Source organism: Aythya marila, assembly GCF_965140915.1.
Source record: "Aythya marila genome assembly, chromosome: 1".
Lineage (NCBI taxonomy): Eukaryota > Metazoa > Chordata > Aves > Anseriformes > Anatidae > Aythya > Aythya marila.
The window spans coordinates 154,206,696-154,221,260 of record NC_139042.1 but is presented as its reverse complement, the minus strand read 5'-3'; the positions used below and the strand labels follow the sequence as shown (position 1 = coordinate 154,221,260).

Here is a 14,565-nt window from a genome sequence, read left to right as displayed (position 1 = left end):
GGCAACTCAACGCATACAAGATACTTAACTTGGGTTGTTTATCCTCTCAACCCTAAGTTCTGAGTAGGACATTAAAATGATCACCTGGACAATAAGGAAACTGCCAAAACATTTAAGAGGATCTTGTTTCAAAATAGGAAGACACCATTAAATTTAACAGCTAATTTTACATTTCAAATATGGTCCCTCTCTGATGTTCCAGGAATTTACAGGAATAACAGAGAAAAGTCTCTCCCACCTCTGTTGTATGGACCATTTTACTAATACTTAATGTTTAAATACTAAAGCCTTAAGAACTTGACCAAAAGCAATTACAAGTTGACATATTAGGCATTTTTGTCCAAGAAATGGCCACAAAAAAAAGCCACAAAACCAATTCATATAAGCCTACTGATCACCACTGAAGAAAGCTCAGTCCCCATCTGCCCCAACCCCTTCTCAAGATTTCTCTAGGCAGATGAATTTCAGTCAGCATTCCCGCTTACTTTTTTTCTTAGACTGTCCTGCTGCTGGAGAAGACTGAGTAGCTGGAGTAGTAGGCCTTTCTTCCCCCTCTGGTATTTCAGTCTTCACTTCTGTTTTCTTCTCTTCTTGTTCCATTGGGTCTGGTTTACATTCTTCCACAACTGGTTCTACTTTAACCTGAAAATTAGATTACAGCCTGTCACAGCTGCCTGCAGAGTCATCCAGCCATGTTTCTGTCCTTTAAATTTCTCTGCTGTCTTGCCCACCAATCTTCCCCAGGATTAAGGCTGTCTACTTTGTAGTTGTTACCTGCCTAAAACTTGATTAGATATGCTAGAACATATCTTTAAACACTACTGTAGTAGCAGTCATAGACTGTTGAACAATTCTGAGCTGCAAGCAGACCCAGGGGCATTCATCCTGCTCCTCACACAGGTTTGACAGTCTGTCCTGCACTGCAATTGCAGGAAGGACGACAGTGCTGGCAGCCACTCTCCTTGTTGTCCTCACTGACAAGTTGTCATGGACTAGTAAAGCAGCCTGTCATACACAACCACAAAACAGAGACCCTACTTTAAGAAGAGGGAGGGAAGATGACAATCACAAGAGCAGCAGCAGCAGATAGCATCCACAGCCCTCACTGAACTCTGGGAGGAATCTCTTTTATGGAGACAGAGCATCTAACAGCACTAGATGAAGATATTCTACCCAACAACAGACCAAGAAACTCACTTCAGATTTCTCCTCCATTTGCAGCTCTGTTTGTTCTGGCTCCCCCTCATCTGTTTTAATATCCATTTTCACTTCCTGCAAAGGTGGCTGCTGCTGCTCTGGAGCAGTCTGCTGAGAGTTCACTTCTGTGCTGCTGGTGGATGGGGGGTTGGATACCTGCCCATCAATGCTTACGGCTGGTTGTGAAAGCTGAGGAGGAAAAAATACACATTACAAATAGGCTTCTAGTGAACCCTAGTGAACCTATTATTTTTCTTTGCTCTAATCTACCTTTCACCTATACTTTATTTCCACCAAGTTTAAATGCACTCTAGTACTTCTGCTTGATTAACCTGAAGTACATATTGCTACACAACTCCAGCTACAGACAGACAGACACATGCGCTGGAAGAATTAGCATATAGATAATTTCATATTGTTCCTCACTGTACACCATCACTGTGTGTACGTAGATATAACTGAAGGTCTCATGCATGCTTCACTGCAAGTTTCTAAATATGCATGAAAAATACTTCTGTGGAATCACCAGGTGACCTACAGACTCGTCTTGAGGCAAAAATGTTACTTCCCAAACGCAATAATATATATATTTTTTATATTAAGCCTCCTGAGAGCTACTTCCAGAGTCACACAAAAATAAACATTAACTAAAAACCTAAACCTTACGCTTGCCCATATGCACCATTAAAGCAGTTCCTTACAGGTGTTGTGGGGTGCTGAGGCTGCAGCGGTGCTGTTGGTGTGGGAACAGACGCGGTCGTGCTCTGCTGTGACAGGGGCTGCTGCTGTTGCTCCGCAGAGGGGGTAACGGGAACTGGAGGCTGGACCTGTGGAGGCAGCTGTGCCTGTGGAGGTGTCGGAGTCTGCCTTTGAGCAGGGTGCATAGTTTGCGACTGCGGCCCAGGTGGCATCGCCTGAGGAGTAGGGGTGGGGGCAGTGGTGGCTGCTGCTGCCGCCTGCTGTTGCTGTGATCCCAAGCCCGGGGGCGTGTGGTGAGGTGTTGGGGTTCGACTAGGTACTGGAGAAGGAGAATTTCTGTGCATGGGAGGCTGTGGAAGAGGTGGGCAGTGAATATGGCTCCCTTGAGAACCCGGAGCCATCGCAGGAGAATTCACAGGACAGGAAGAGCTGGTCATTTGTGCCTATGGGAGAACAAGTACACATTTGTAACAACTTGGAACAGAAAAGGAGAGAAGTTGCTGTTAAATGGCAGCTTTCCCACCGTTACTGGCACACTTTTTAAAGCGATAAACTTTTTTTAAACTGGTTCAAGAGGAGAACTGGGCAATTTATTTTGCTCCACATGAACATAGAACATAAAGCCGTTTGCTAGTTTATTCAGCTCTAAAAGAGAAGTTTCAACTGAGCAACTCATACTCAATGTATCTTAAGAACAGAACACCTACACTTCCAGTTCACAAAACGTTTCTTTCTAAAAACGTCAATATGTACATCCTCAATAAGGGACAATGCACCACAGTGGAAAAAAAAAGGATTCAAATATACTTAGTGTGCCCACACCCTCCACCCCCAAGACTAGAAACTGAATTTACCATCAGAAGTACAGCTGTAACTGCACTGAGATTATAAATAAATGTATTGGTCAAGGAAAAAAAAAAAAAAAAAAAGAGCTGTCACTCCACAATAATCTTGCCTGCAAACTAGGAAGAACCATCAACGAGAAGCAAACTGACGTTCCCTACTTCTTCCTGGCCTGAAAGGTTCTTGCTGAAAATGGAGAGGGAAAGGACAGAAAGGAAACTGCTAGACTGTAAGGTCAGATCTTTAGTAGCGACAACCCTCCTGTTCCCCTAAGCCAACAACAGACATTTGGTGGTCCTGGATGGACATGCTTTTATGTGACTTACTCTTTCAGCATCTCTTAATTTCTCAGGCTCTGCTGTTAAGCAAGAAATGCTTTACTATATGCTGAATAACAATTCCTTCCTTGATCCAGAAAAACAATCTTAAAAAACCTGCCACTTAAACTTAAGCCTGAGAACAAGCCAATAACGTTTCACCCCTGCCATTACCAGCACTACAGCCAAGAAAATGCTGAGTCTCAATACATGAATTCAGTTGACTGTAACTCCAGCAGCATCTTAAGAAAACAAGTTCTTCTCCGTTACTACAAACTTGAATGATGAAACCCATATGTGATAGAGCCCACTGAAGCCACTTCCAAAAATCACAAGCTTACTTGAGAAACTGGTGTCTGATTGCCAGGCTGAGCCATAGGCATGCTCGCTGCGTTCATTCCTGGAGAAGCAGCAGGGAATGGGTTCTGTTGCAGAAACTGATTCTGACCAGAAGGTTGGCCAACTCCTGGCTGTTGCATACGTGAAGGAAATCCCATCTGTTGGAAAAGAAAAACCCACTTCACACAACGTGCATATGCCTTTAACATTTTACAAAAAAAACATTTTTCTTGTTGCAGAAATGGATGCTTGCCACTTATATGTAGAATACAATACAGAAAACCTGCTATAGCTCCTTTCAAAAAACAAATTACGATCATTTTCCCTGTCTGCTAAGGAACAGGATACTGATTTCAGTCTGGGACCACAGCTTAGGTTTGTTCCTTGTTTCAGGAGTCCAACAGCCTCCAAACCCCACTTAAACTTAGTTTTCACTGAATGGAATCACTTTTTTTTTTTTTTTTTTTTTTAAATCACCAAGATCTAAGGTTGACCACAGAGCAAGTAAATCTTTTAGTGGGGATGCAAAAGAAGTGTCTGCAGTACACAGGGCGTGTTTGAATTTTATTCAATTTTCTTTGCCTGTGTTAAGGGCAGCACAGCCAAGGGCGGCAATCCCGCGAGCTCGGTGCCCTGGCCAAAGGAAGCGCGCACTGACCTGGTTCATGGCCCCAGCCTGGCTTAGCTGTCCAGGGTGCTGAAGAGGAGGGGTTTGCCGGGGTCCCATCGGTGACAGCTGCATGTTCATCTGGCCAAATTGATTCATTCCTGCACATTTGTGCCAAAAAAACGCTTATGAGCAAAGACCTGAATTTTCATTCGAATACCATTCAAGATTTACAGAAGAAATGCTGTTATTTTCCTCCTGGTTATTTTTTTTTTAATTAGTTTTTAAGCATGCAATACAGTAATGGAAATATCTCCGCCCATCAACCAATTACATCGAACAATTTGAAATATCAAGTGATAGGGACATCGATACCATACTCCTTCAGAACAGACTGTTTTTTTCCCCTGACAGACTTGCTTCCACATATAGCTTCAGAAAGCTTGCATTACCTTAATTATTAGAAATTCACTTCTTTAATTTCAGACAGTAAATCTTCACTTCCTTAAGTGCCTTTTTTTATGTTGGCTACAATACTTCTTGTACACGTAACAGAGGTTCCACCCTTTCCTTCGAAGCAGTAATTCTCACCATTCTCCCTCAGCTACAGAGACATCTTCATCTAAGCTGACTAGGCCCACCATGTCTGACTGACCCCCACCATCCTCTGTTCAGACAAACAATTTCCACAAGCATGAAGTTCTTCATTTAACAAAGCAAGCAGCTAACAAGCAGCTCAAATTCCCAAGATCATGAAACACCATTATGCATGTATTAAAAAGTATAAAAATCTCTTTTCTTGAACAAATGGGAAAAGAGCAGGTGAAACAAGGGCTGCAGCAAGAGCTGCCCAACTGCAAGATTCCTTTACAACCACGGGAGCACGTTTTCTTCCAGTATTTACCTGGCTGTGCCTGCATGCGGTTCATCATCTGGTTTGGCACATTGGCACGTATCAGCGTTGGGTCAGGAAGGGGACCATCTGGAAAAAAAGACATTGGAATAAGATTATGACATGTAGAGACCACCAGGTTTTATCCACCAACCATGTTAATGAAAATTACACACTTAAATCCACATACAAAAAATGCACCGGCACTTTCCAGTAATTCTAAACACTCTTATTTTAAGTCCCTGAATTGTGGAGCAGAAAAACAGAAGTCTCCCTGGAAATATGAGCATATCCCATTGGGGAAAGTGTTCTGACTTAGAGACAGGTTTTTGGAAATTGAGGACAGATAGGAAGTATGTTACCAAAGTACAATGAGAAACTCAGCAGCTCATGAACATTCCAGACCACAAAAACTTGTACAGACCATTCTATGCCGTTACTGCACTTCTAGATTGCAAACACTATGAGAACTATATGGCTCAAAGTATTTATCAAAGCTCTGAATTCTGAGAGCTACTGACAGATGTGAAAAACCGCCCTCATGTCACATCAACTGCTGAAAGCCAACCTTCTACAGAAGTTACAGCAAATAAATACACAGTACTAATCTTAAAGGCCTCTCTTGCACCTTGGTAACGTATCTCAGCATCTCCAGTCCTGACTTCAAGCACGAAAAGACCCAGGACTGGATTTACCAAGATACATTTATATTTAAAAGGGAGAAAACACAGATTAAGCTTCTTGTAGAACAATGCTGAAACTACTGGATCATTATGCAGCATTCGGAAAAAGAAAGGGAAGTTTTTTGCCTCCTCAATTGCTAATTCCAATTTTGACACTATCTTCTTAAGATAACTTATTAGTGTCATTGACAGCTATACATCTGTTCCCATTAGATGTCTTAACTCATTTCTTATCTGTGAAGTAACTAAGAACAAGCAGAACTGAATAAATCAAGGAGAAAATCCTTCTGAGAAGGAAACTCTCAGGGGAGTCGTATGGGGGGAAGGGCAGATCTCTATCATGCTTGCAGAGCTGTTGCATTTAGTTTTAAGAAAGACTATTTCAGTCTCTAGAGCTGTCAGTCCAGAATCACAGACAAGTCACCCTAAAGTAGATTTTAGTTGAAATATTTAAAAATATTACTTCTCCTGTATAGTTAACTCACAGTACACAATGCCATTTAGAGAAACTTTAGAGAAATGTACAGGTTAAAATCCTGTATGTTAATGATCTACAGCACTTAATTTGAACAAAGCATCAGCAGGTATCCCTACCCATTTTAAAGGGCAAATATCACCTGCAAGAAATAGCTATCTGTGTTTACCCTGTTACTCAAGCAAGAATACTAGATATCTGGCAAAGCCTCATCACTTTCTAATGGTGTAAAGAAACATTACACTCTAGCAGCATTATAGTTTTGATCATTAGGTTCTCTCCAAAAATCATTTTTCTTCTAATTATACAAATGCCTGGGTAGAAAGGAATCTAATAATAATCTGTTCAGCATTAGGAGGGTCAATTCAAGCTACTGTGTAACGGACGACAGCTACATGGGAAAAAAATAGGAATCCGGTTTTCACTGTATGCTGGAAATGCCATTTGTCCAAAATACAAATGTGGCACAGAATAAGCACTATCTACACTTTCAGGGGCATAAATGCAAGTAGGAGAAGCACTTCAATTATCAGACTCTGCTTAGCAACAACAGTAATAGTGACAATCATTTTAAACACCACACAACTAAGCATTATAAAATACATTTATTCTGCAGTAAGTGGGGTTCTCTTCAAATCGATTACTTATAGAGGTGAACGTGATGAGACTGAAGTTCTCCAGTGTTAAGAGCGCAACTTGGTCTCCATTCCCTCTAACCTCAAAACAATCAAAACAAGTGTAAAAAAGGTTTAGGATACTTCAATTTGCTCACAAGACTAAAAGATTTTATATAACCTATGGCCATCAATTAATAGATAAGCAAGGCAAAGACTTGGCAAGTATTTCTGAAGATGAGGAAGCTGAGTTTAACTTTGAGTAAGCCAGGCATCTGTGAAATGGTAAGGGCAAAATGTTCAGTCTACCATAAAGACAGAACACAATCGTGCTGCACCAAGTAGTAAGTAATCCAGCTGTTCTTACTTGCAGACATTCCTGGCTGAGGCTGTCCCATGTTGGGCCCTTGATTCATGGGAGCCTGTGGCATGCCTGGTGCATTTGGTATCATGTTTTGCTTCTGCAGCCTGGTTCTTCGCTTTTCCTCCAACTCCTTCTGAATCTTATAGATCTTCTCAGCTAGCAGGTGATAGTACTCTGCCTGCAGGGGAGGAGCACAAGTCAGGAAAGGAGATGCATTAAGTAAAGGCAGCGGGTCACAGTAATCAAAGTAATCAAATCAATCGAGGGGGTGAGGGAAGAAAGGGGAAAGAAGCTTTTCCTTTACAGGTACTGTCATGAAGCTTCGTGCTGCCTTCGCAAGAACTCAGCAAGTGTCAAGCACAGCACAACACCACAGGCACCACCCTGAGTCCCAGCACACCAGGCAGACACCAGCAGCCCTGGCACATGCTCTTTCTCAGCCTGGGAGGCTCATCTGTGCTTCCACTCCTCCTCCTCCCCAGTCACTGCCGAGGGGGCTCAGAGATGTGCAAATGATGACAGAGGACAGCATCTCACCCTGCTATTTGCCGATTCATACATGTCGCCTTCCACCTTCCGAGCGTATGCCACCAGATTCTCCATCCGTCGATCCTTCAGTGCTGCAGGGTCAGGAGTAGGAAATATGGCTTGGACTCTGAAGAAAAAAGCACACAAGCTATTAGGTTGTCTCCAAACCAGGGCCTCAGCACCAACCCAAAGCAGCAAGCAGATCTTCCAACAGGCTGAGGCACTGCTACCACTCCCAGGTCAACACTCACATCATGCTGATGGTCAAAGTATAGAGTGGAACACTTCCAGTACCACAGCCCTGGAGCAGTACGTGCAGCTCCATGGACAACAAGGAAAGCAGGAGCACCTCTGTCAGGCTTCTGCTTTCCCTTCCCACCAACCCTCACAAAACTCACACTCTGGCCCCTTAGTTTTGTTGCTAGCTACTCACAGTTTATGAACAAGATGATTTCGGAGATCCTGAGTAATGTCTTCATGCCACTGCTTTCGGATTCCAGTATTGGATGGTTGAGCTGTTGGCATAGCCCCCAAACTGGCAACGTTGGCGCTTTCACTCATCATGGAGCTTCAAAACAAAGTAAGAATTTGAGGGTGGAAGTCCAGCCCAAGCTTAGTCATCTTACAGTCATAGCCTCTTTTTGACTAATGTTAGGACAAAGTGCTAGTTCAGCCATTCCTTAATCAATGGACAAACTGTGCAGAAATAGCTGCACAGACACCAAAACAACGCAACCCTCGCAGGATTAAAGAGGACCATGAAAGAGTACACGCTGTGCTACCCAAGGATTTGGAAAACTGGAACAAAAGCTAGAAAATCCAAAAGGGAGAGATAACAATCAATGGAATTTATCCCACTGTTTATTCAAGAAGTGCCATGAGACTTAAGCACAAGGATCACTTTTACACCTCAGCGAACAACTCACCCCTTAACTCCCACTGTGGAGCAACGGCAAGTTCGTGGTATGCCATCCTAATCAGCAAACGCACCAGTGCTTCAGATCTGCCCAGATACTAATCCAGATAACATCTGTAACCTCTATGGCCTAAGAAAATCAGTTTGCAAGCACCAAGTGCCAAAGTTCAAGTGGACACCAAGACCTCTAGAAAGGATACGAACTGAGATATCCCAACTACACGGCTTCCTTGCCAATTGTCCTTAGCAGCAAGGATCTGCTCAGCCCCTCTCGGCACAAGCGTGCAAACCCTTACACACACTCCCATCGCCTTCATCTCATTTACTACAGGCAATCATCAGCATTTGCAGCTGAACAAAACAGTGGGTTGCAAAGAATTATTCAACTTACTTTTGGGAATTCATGGTTGAATGCAACATCGAGTCAGGCAGCAGGCTGGGGGTTTGAACCCCTACTCCTCCATTCACTCCCATTGGATTTGCACCTAGAAAACGTAAGTATAAAACAACCAGCTTAATTATTAAGCAAGAACAGCAATTGCTCAGCAGTAACAAGGGTCTAGACTTTCAAGTACTTTGATTTTTGTGGAAGGAGTTTAATTACTGTATGCTCTCTTTACCACTTATCCCTTCCTTTTACCAAATTGAAGTCTGAGGCACAACGTTGGTGACCTCAAGGCGAAGCAGCACACAGTATTACTGTTCTGCACACCTTCCTGAACTTCTCAAACAAGCCATTTACATTTGCTGCCATGTTATGTACCCGTGTCCTTTCCTGTGACCCTCTAAAGGTCCAGCATTACAAACCAATTCTGTTGTTTGCTTAGAAGTTTTTTCTGTGATTCAGAGGCTTAGGATAGATATTCAAAGGCTTTGAAAACAAAGCATCAGCTACAACTACATCTGGCAAGATCCCCTCTCACTCATTCCACACTCAGGGAACCTACAGCTAACTTCTGTGTTCGTGCTAAAAAGGAGGAAAATCTGACAAACCTTTGCGGGAAGAAGTGCTAGTAATTTATGTACCAACATCTCATTTTCTGCATCGTGGCAGATCTCAAGCACCGTAAGAAGTGCCTACACACTGCAGTTAAGACTCCGATAATGATGAGAAATGCGGTGTATATCTGCCCAGAACTTCTGAATAGATCACTTTGTGAAGTTGAGTAGCATGAAACCCATTACAAGGCTTTGCATGTATTTAAGACATCCAAATCCTACAGAATTCGTACTTCAAGCAAAATTAGACACTGTACAGGAGAAATCCACTGAAACTAAGTTAAGCAAGTCTAATATATACCTCTAATATCCTAGTCAGTTGTTTAACAGCCCCTTCATACAGCTCTCTGAAGCCCCCCTAGCCTAATCACTTTTATCCTTCACAAATTCACTTTTACACCATCTGAGAACAAGCTGGTATAGAAGACAACTGTAAACCCTTGCCTCACCTCTCCCTTTTCAACTGCCCAAAATGATTTATTTAATGTTTGGAGGACTGCATCTCTTCAAAACCAGAGTACTCACCAAATCCCAGTATTTCTTCTAAACTAGGTGGCATGCAGTCAGTCCGTAAGCTGATTCCTACCTCAGCTTTCTAATTTCCACTCCTAACAATGAAACAAGTCAAACGTCCACATTCTCCATGGTTGTCCTTTCTCCATTAAGCACCAGTTCTTCACTCTCCAAGAACCTTTCAACCCCGCCTCTTTAGCTTTATTTTTTTTTTGAATCAGTGCTACAAGGAATGCCCAATTAAGAAGTCACAGGCCAAATTGTCTCATTTTTTTGAAGAAACAAAGCAGAGAACCACTTCAAAAAACTGATTACATCTCTTTCAAACTTCTAAGCCCCTTACCATAACATTTTGGACCTTCTAGAAATTCAGTCATTTGTAAAGCACTAACATACAGCAGAAAATCATATTTTATCTTCCTGTTTCAAGACCAGGCTCTCTTTTCACACTGAAGGCAACGTTGCAGCAGTATACAAGGTATATGTGACCTATGAGGATCAGTCATCTCATTAACAAGTCTTCTTTGCTTAACAGTCTTCTTCTGAGTAACTCAGGAATACGATGTTCTTTTGTGCAGAAACAGCACATCAGAACTTCAGCCTGCAACCAGCTGCTTACTCTCCTTGGCAATCTCCCAGTCCTTCCCACTGGCAATCCTGCACTAACACAGCACTCGTTTCATTCAAGAGTTTGTCACAGAGCATATAGGCTGGAGCACTACAATCCCATACAAGCATGGGTTAAATGCCTACCAGCCCACCTTTCCACTTTTCAATTAAAAACCAGCACTGCTTAAGCAACTCAAGCAAAGAGCTGAGGGTGAAAAAAATTCCTGTGATGTAATCTCAAACTATCAGCATCGGATATGATGATTAAGGGTTACTTGATTGGACACCAATGACAGCCAGGGTACAATTAAACTCTTCAAATTAAAATTCTCATGTCTTCTGTGATTTTGCAATAAGCCACACAGCTTACAGTTACATGAGTCCACAAGACAAGATTCAGAGAGCTGCTTTGTACACACTACTTTACACATTTTTAAAAGAAGCATTACACATCTGAGATACAACTGTAAAATGCTAGTCTGAGTGACAAGGAAAGCACGCTTAAACACAAGCATTTTGATGCGTGCATTTCCAATTAAAAACTCCCAAACCTCCTGGAACTGGCAAAACAGTACAATAATGAAGCTAAAAAACAACACTAAATCAAGTTATTTGGAAAACCTTTCTCCCCCAAAATACTTTTTCCCCTCCAAAGAAAACACTTTTCACAGAAAAATATTTTTGTAAGGAAAGGCATTTCGGTCCTCTAACGTTCCCTGTTGCACTGAGCAGCCTGACATCCCAGGTCTATCTGTATCTATCTGCATTCAGATACCTGAACTGTCTGCCTTCAGGTATCAGGTAAGAAAATTTGCATTAGATATAGCATAGAAAGTTGCCTGTAATTTGTGTTTTAACTGACAAATCTACTTACTTATGGGATTCATAGGGCGCAGGCCCTGGGGTTGCTGTCCTTGTTGCTGATTCTTCACTTGAGCCTGAGCCTGTGTCTGCATCTGGTTCCCTTGATAGGTCAGTCCAAGGGCTGCGTAGGCTCTCTCGATGGAGCTGGGGTCTATCTGACTGGTAGTGCTTATGCTGGGCGTTGTCTGCTGCCCCACACCAACCGAGCCAGTATTTGCAAGTCCTACGGCAGCTCCGCCCAGCAGTGCTGGAAAAAACATGCCAAAAAGTTCGTAAAGACAACAGAAGGCAGCCAGAGATCCATAAAAACAGGGAAAAAGAGATGACTGGCTATTCAAAAGCAACACCACCTTCTAGGACTACACAGATAAGAGGCCAGATTTGGAAAAGCTGTCATGAAACAGAGACAAATTTTGACCCAACCAGTCATTCCAGGAATATGCTGTTTTCCCTTCGAGCTGCTGAGGAAACCCACACTAAGTATTTAGGACATCTGTTTGCTCAAAACTGAGAACAGAGGCACCTAGGTCACAGAGGTTAAAGACAGGAAGGTATAGTTCTTCAACAGCCACTGTTATGTTTTTTCATTTTACATGTATTATCATTTTCTTAAAACATGAAATATCCCAACTCACAGTGGTCATGAGAAGAGCCCAAAGTATACATTAAGAAGCATGAAAAAGCATACAGGTAACATGATGACAAATCTTGAAAGTTTTGGCAGGAAAACACATAGGGACAGAAAAGGGAGGTGGGAAAGAAACATAATGCAGTCAGAGGATGAAGACAGAACAGAGATCATCAGGACCAAAATGGCACAACCGTCTTTGCATACGCATGTCTGTTTCCAGAAGCTCCTCAGCTCGAAGAGGTGGTAGAGAAAAGCAAATCAATTAGTTGAGAGTACTGTTTCTTGTTCACCTTTACCACTCTCCTGCTAGGGAAATCCAATAGATTTTGATTTGGAAGTTAGAAATCTAGCTACCAGAGACATAAAAATATTCTGCCACGACAAAGCAAGAGGAAAATCCTATTACACATTTCCAGGTCCAAGAGCATCACCATTACCACCTGGGTGCAAGCAAGTTCAACTCCTAACATAAATTTAATGGTTTATCTAATACAGGGGAATTTGTAGCAGACTTACATTGTTGGTTTCTTTTGTCCCCAGCATTTTTGAGAGGCAAACACACAGGACAGTCATGTCTCGTACAGTTCTTCCAGTGCGAGATGATTTGTCGGGAAGACGCGCAGTGTGCCACTGAGAAAGGGAAGGGAAAGGAAAGGAAAACCTTTACAAACTACTGCCAGCATCTCAACGGGGTCAATACAACCTGGGTAGGGAGCAAATACTCTCAGGGCACACATCTATATCACAGTTCAGTAAAGGATTACTTTAAGTAGTTCGGTACTAACTAGCCCTGAAAATGTAGCTAGACTCCTTCAAATACTATTGGCTCAATTAAAGCTTGCTTGGAAGCTCCACGTCATGCATCCAAGCCTAGCTCAGAGGACAACACCATGCACATCAGGAACCAGACAGATAGAATCAAACAATTACCATGCCAGCCTCTAGGACAACCCCGATAAGTGAGGGTAGCAAGAAGATAACACACATTTTCTTTGGCTACTAGGATAGACTGAAGAGTTCACCGGTGCCAGAAGCAGCTTAACTCCTGGCTACCTATTGCTTGAGACTTCTCCCTTCTTTTTAGGGGATACAGATTCCTGCTAGCAGACTCCTCCTTTGTGTCTGCCCTCAGCAGAAGGCAGCATCCAAAAGGCCTAGCAGTGAGTTACAACGCTGAGCAAAACATCTTAATTCATCTCTTTGTTATCTTGCCTTAACTTGGCTAAACTTTAAGACTCAGAAGTTTACCATACACATTCCTAAGGGGACAGACAATTTAAAAAATAAAAAATCCATTTCCCAAGCTGCCCACTTGTTCTCTCTTACTAGGAGCCTTTTTGGTCTTGCAAAGGTTGACATCTATATCACCACTCCTTCACTTACCCTGGCAGGATTTGCCAGCCTGACAATGTGTCATGTGGTTCAGGACATTCTTCATGGTTCGGCAATGAGGGAGGTTGCACTGTCGCACCTCACCGTTGGCCTGCTCTCGCCGCTGACACTTGTGAGCATGTAAGAGGAGAACTAATTGCTGCTGGATGAGCTTGCGTTTTTCCGGATCCGCTGTTGGGGCTCCAGACCCCATTCCTTGTGATGCTGCTGGCCCCATCCCAGCTTGCTGAACTTGGGGAGCCTGTTGCTGGCCCTGGAGGAAGCAGAAAAGAAATGCCCAGAAATAAATCTATTTAAGAATCATCTATTTAGCATGTGAACACCAAAAATAAATCCATGAAGAATCACTACGCTGTGTAACCAAGGGAATATCCCATCTATCTGCACCTCTGGATGACCCATTTTAAACAACCCCTCAACAACAGCGTGGGCAGCACTTCTCTTGCCAACCACAAAGTCTTCCCCACACCACACCCTCCTATTTCTAGCTCTCGCCTTATCGAGGACCGGCAGAATTTAACTTTGCACATGCTCACAAGTCATTTGTGGTGCTAGTCCAACCAGAAAAATATTAACAGCACTTTAACCTCAGATGATCACCTCATTTTAGAGGCTAGGGAACCGTATCCCCAATTCTTACATTAGTAGAAGAAAGCACCTTTTAAAATGGATAGTTTTTCCCCTCCTGTGGGACTCCTAGAAAAGGATAATGAAGGGGAAGTTCGTGAACCTTTTGCCATTAGGAAACTCGCACACACACATTCAGAAAAAGGTTCTGCTAGTCTCTGCAGGAGAAGCAGCACAACTTCAGCATAATGCAGGCCAGAGAAGTAATGTCAAGTATGGCAACACCTACTACTTCTACCATACTTCTGTTTATGTCTTCAGACTTTTGTGTTTCTTGCAAGTGAAATGTGAGAAGCTCTCACAAAGAAGAGGGACTCAGGGACTCTGTCACTTGTCTCATTTCAGTTCAGCAGCCTTCCGTTTCTAACGGACTCTTCACTTACAGAAGGTTTTAGGGAATGTTTCTGAAGATTTCTTTTTTTTTTTTTTTTTCATTAAAGAGCTCAACTACCTGCA

At 42.7% G+C, this 14,565-nt stretch overlaps 1 protein-coding gene across 1 annotated transcript in view; it reads right to left on the bottom strand.

The window, feature by feature from the left end:
• Positions 1–14,565, bottom strand: part of EP300 (EP300 lysine acetyltransferase) — a 63,068-nt gene that overhangs the window by 22,767 nt on the left and 25,736 nt on the right. The window contains exons 4-16 of the mRNA XM_082780991.1: positions 13,474–13,735; positions 12,607–12,720; positions 11,470–11,706; positions 8,866–8,959; positions 7,992–8,126; positions 7,568–7,685; positions 7,034–7,208; positions 4,907–4,984; positions 4,054–4,163; positions 3,398–3,553; positions 1,899–2,339; positions 1,198–1,386; positions 486–642 (exon numbers count right to left, since the gene is read on the bottom strand). Of these exons, the coding sequence (XP_082637117.1) occupies positions 486–642; positions 1,198–1,386; positions 1,899–2,339; positions 3,398–3,553; positions 4,054–4,163; positions 4,907–4,984; positions 7,034–7,208; positions 7,568–7,685; positions 7,992–8,126; positions 8,866–8,959; positions 11,470–11,706; positions 12,607–12,720; positions 13,474–13,735 (2,266 nt within the window). The remainder of the gene's footprint in view (positions 1–485; positions 643–1,197; positions 1,387–1,898; positions 2,340–3,397; positions 3,554–4,053; positions 4,164–4,906; positions 4,985–7,033; positions 7,209–7,567; positions 7,686–7,991; positions 8,127–8,865; positions 8,960–11,469; positions 11,707–12,606; positions 12,721–13,473; positions 13,736–14,565) is intronic.